Source organism: Charadrius vociferus, unplaced genomic scaffold (assembly GCF_000708025.1).
Source record: "Charadrius vociferus isolate BGI_N301 unplaced genomic scaffold, ASM70802v2 scaffold843, whole genome shotgun sequence".
Classification (NCBI taxonomy): domain Eukaryota; kingdom Metazoa; phylum Chordata; class Aves; order Charadriiformes; family Charadriidae; genus Charadrius; species Charadrius vociferus.
The window spans coordinates 189,207-191,600 of NW_009647430.1; the positions used below are offsets into that span (position 1 = coordinate 189,207).

Consider the following 2,394-nt stretch of genomic DNA (forward strand, 5'->3'; position numbering starts at 1 on the left):
CCGGGCGCCCCGCCAGGCGCACGCTCCAGCGCTTCCAGAGCACCAACCGGTCACGGCTCAGCACCGGCTCCTTCGGCAGCATCCAGGCGGCCTCGCAGGCGGGCATCGGGACCTCCTACATGGGGATGGTGGAGCACAGCTCCCGCGCGCCCTCCGTGCGCAGCCTGGCCGAGTCCACCCACCACCTCCAGGACCAGCGCGCCCTGGAGATGTACAACGGGCACAGCACGCTGCTCAGCCACCAGTCGGGAGGGTGAGTGCCCACCTTAGTCACTTGGCTGGTTGAGGGCAAACCCCTCCACCTCTCGTCTGGCGTTACCTTGCTGCGAGGGGTGCAGGAGGAAGGGTGAGGTGGTGGGCACAGTTTGGTCCCATAGCGATGCACCATGGCGCGGGTTGACCTCCAAGCGTGTTCTGCGTGCGGCCTTAGCTCCTCTCAGGGACGTCCTGAGACACGAGGGTAGGAAGACGCTCATTCCGCCGGGTCTGGGGTCCCGTGCCCCACGTGTGTGGTGGGGAGGGACGTGAGCTGACGGGTCTCCTCCGAGATGTGGGACATGGTGGGGTGCAGAGGTGGAGGACCCCCGTGGGATGCTCTGTCTGGGCTCTTCCTCACCTGCCTGTGGTTTCCAGGTTTGATGACATTGACCTGCCCTCTGCAGTGAAATACCTGATAGCCAGCGACCCCAACCTGCAGGTCCTGGGCGCTGCCTACCTCCAGCACAAATGCTACAGCGACAGCAACGCCAAGAAGCAGGTGAGCACCCGGCAGCCAAAGGGGAAGGGGCTGTTCCCTCTGCCATGGTGGGACACCCCTGGGAGGGTGGAGGAGATGGAGGGAGCCCCGGTCCCCAGGAGGGCGGCTGAGCGTCTCAACCCGGCCGGCTCTCCCCTCCCAGGCCCGCAGCCTCCAGGCCATGCCCAAGCTGGTGAAGCTGTTCAACAGCCCCAACCAGGAGGTGCAGCGCCATGCCACGGGCGCCATGCGCAACCTCATCTACGACAACGTTGAGAACAAGCTGGCGCTGGTGGAGGAGAACGGCATCTACGAGCTCATGCGGACGCTGCGGGAGCCAGATGACGAGCTCCGCAAGAATGTCACAGGTTGGGGATGGCGGCAGGGGTGGGCAGGGGTCCTCCTCCCCTGGGGGCAGCACATGGTGCCCCCACCCCATGAGTAAAGCCCCGCTTCATGGGGATGACCTTTTTGCATCATTGTTACCCACGCTGTCCCACGGCTGCTCCTGGCTGCGGGCGGCCGGCGGGAGCCCCCCGGGGAGGTGGTGGGGGTGGATGTGCTCTCCAGCCATCCCCGGGACTGAGGATCCCCCTCCACGCAGGGATCCTGTGGAACCTCTCCTCCAGTGACAACCTGAAGGACCGCCTGGCCCGGGACACCCTGGAGCAGCTCACAGACCTGGTCCTGGTCCCCCTCTCTGGACTGGGGGGCTCAGGTGTCATCCAGCAGAACCCCTCAGAGGCGGAGATCTTCTACAACTCCACGGGCTTCCTCAGGTACCTGCTCTGGGCCGGCTCTGGCCCTCTCACTGTGGACGAAGGTTTGGGTGGAGGAAGAGACGCTGTCTGTGCTGCATACATAGGGAGCAAGGTCCCCAGGGCTCGTTCCTGGGTCCCCATCCCTTGCAGGGCTCGTAGATCACGGCATATCCTGGACACCCCCATGGGGGAGGTATTAGCTGCCGTCCCCGTGGTGGTGCCCAGCGGCAGGAGGGAGGTGGCTGTGGGGAAGCCCCTTTTCACCGTGACGGACCCATGTTCCCCGTGCAGGAATCTCAGCTCTGCCAGCCAGCAGACCCGGCAGAAGATGCGTGAGTGCCACGGGCTGGTGGACTCCATGATCCACTACGTGAACAGCTCCCTGGAAGTGGGCAAGTCAGAGGACAAGGTGAGCCCCAGGAGCTGGGTGCTGGAAGGCTTTGGGTGCCCTGAGACTGGGTGCTGCTCCCTCCCTCCTGGCGGCTGCCTGGCCATCACGGTGCAAAGGCACATCTTGATGTGACGGTTGGAAAACCATCCTGGCTCCATCTGCCCTTACTGGGCACAGTGGGGCACCGCTGGTGTCACTGGTGGGACTCTGGCCACAGAGCCCCATGGGATCGCGCCCCAGGGGACGTGTCAGCTGGAGATGCTCTGGCAGGTAGCACAAGGACTGACCCCCCCATGCCCCATCTCCCTCCCCCCAGAGCGTGGAGAACGCCGTCTGCGTCCTGCGCAACCTCTCCTACCGCCTGTACGACGAGATGCCCCCGTCCTCCCTCCAGCGCCTGGAGGGCCACAGGAGGAACAACAGCGGCATGGTGACGGGGGAGCTGGTGGGCTGCTTCAGCCCCCAGAGCAAGAAAGCGCGAGAGGTCAGCGGCTGGGGAGGGGTGG

At 65.2% G+C, this 2,394-nt stretch overlaps 1 protein-coding gene across 1 annotated transcript in view; it reads left to right on the top strand.

Annotated features, from left to right (window-relative positions):
- The window catches only part of PKP3 (plakophilin 3), a 12,570-nt gene that overhangs the window by 6,808 nt on the left and 3,368 nt on the right, over positions 1-2,394 (top strand). The window contains exons 3-8 of the mRNA XM_009880574.1: positions 15-253; positions 634-757; positions 900-1,104; positions 1,341-1,515; positions 1,789-1,906; positions 2,205-2,372. Coding sequence (XP_009878876.1) covers positions 15-253; positions 634-757; positions 900-1,104; positions 1,341-1,515; positions 1,789-1,906; positions 2,205-2,372 — 1,029 coding nt within the window. The remainder of the gene's footprint in view (positions 1-14; positions 254-633; positions 758-899; positions 1,105-1,340; positions 1,516-1,788; positions 1,907-2,204; positions 2,373-2,394) is intronic.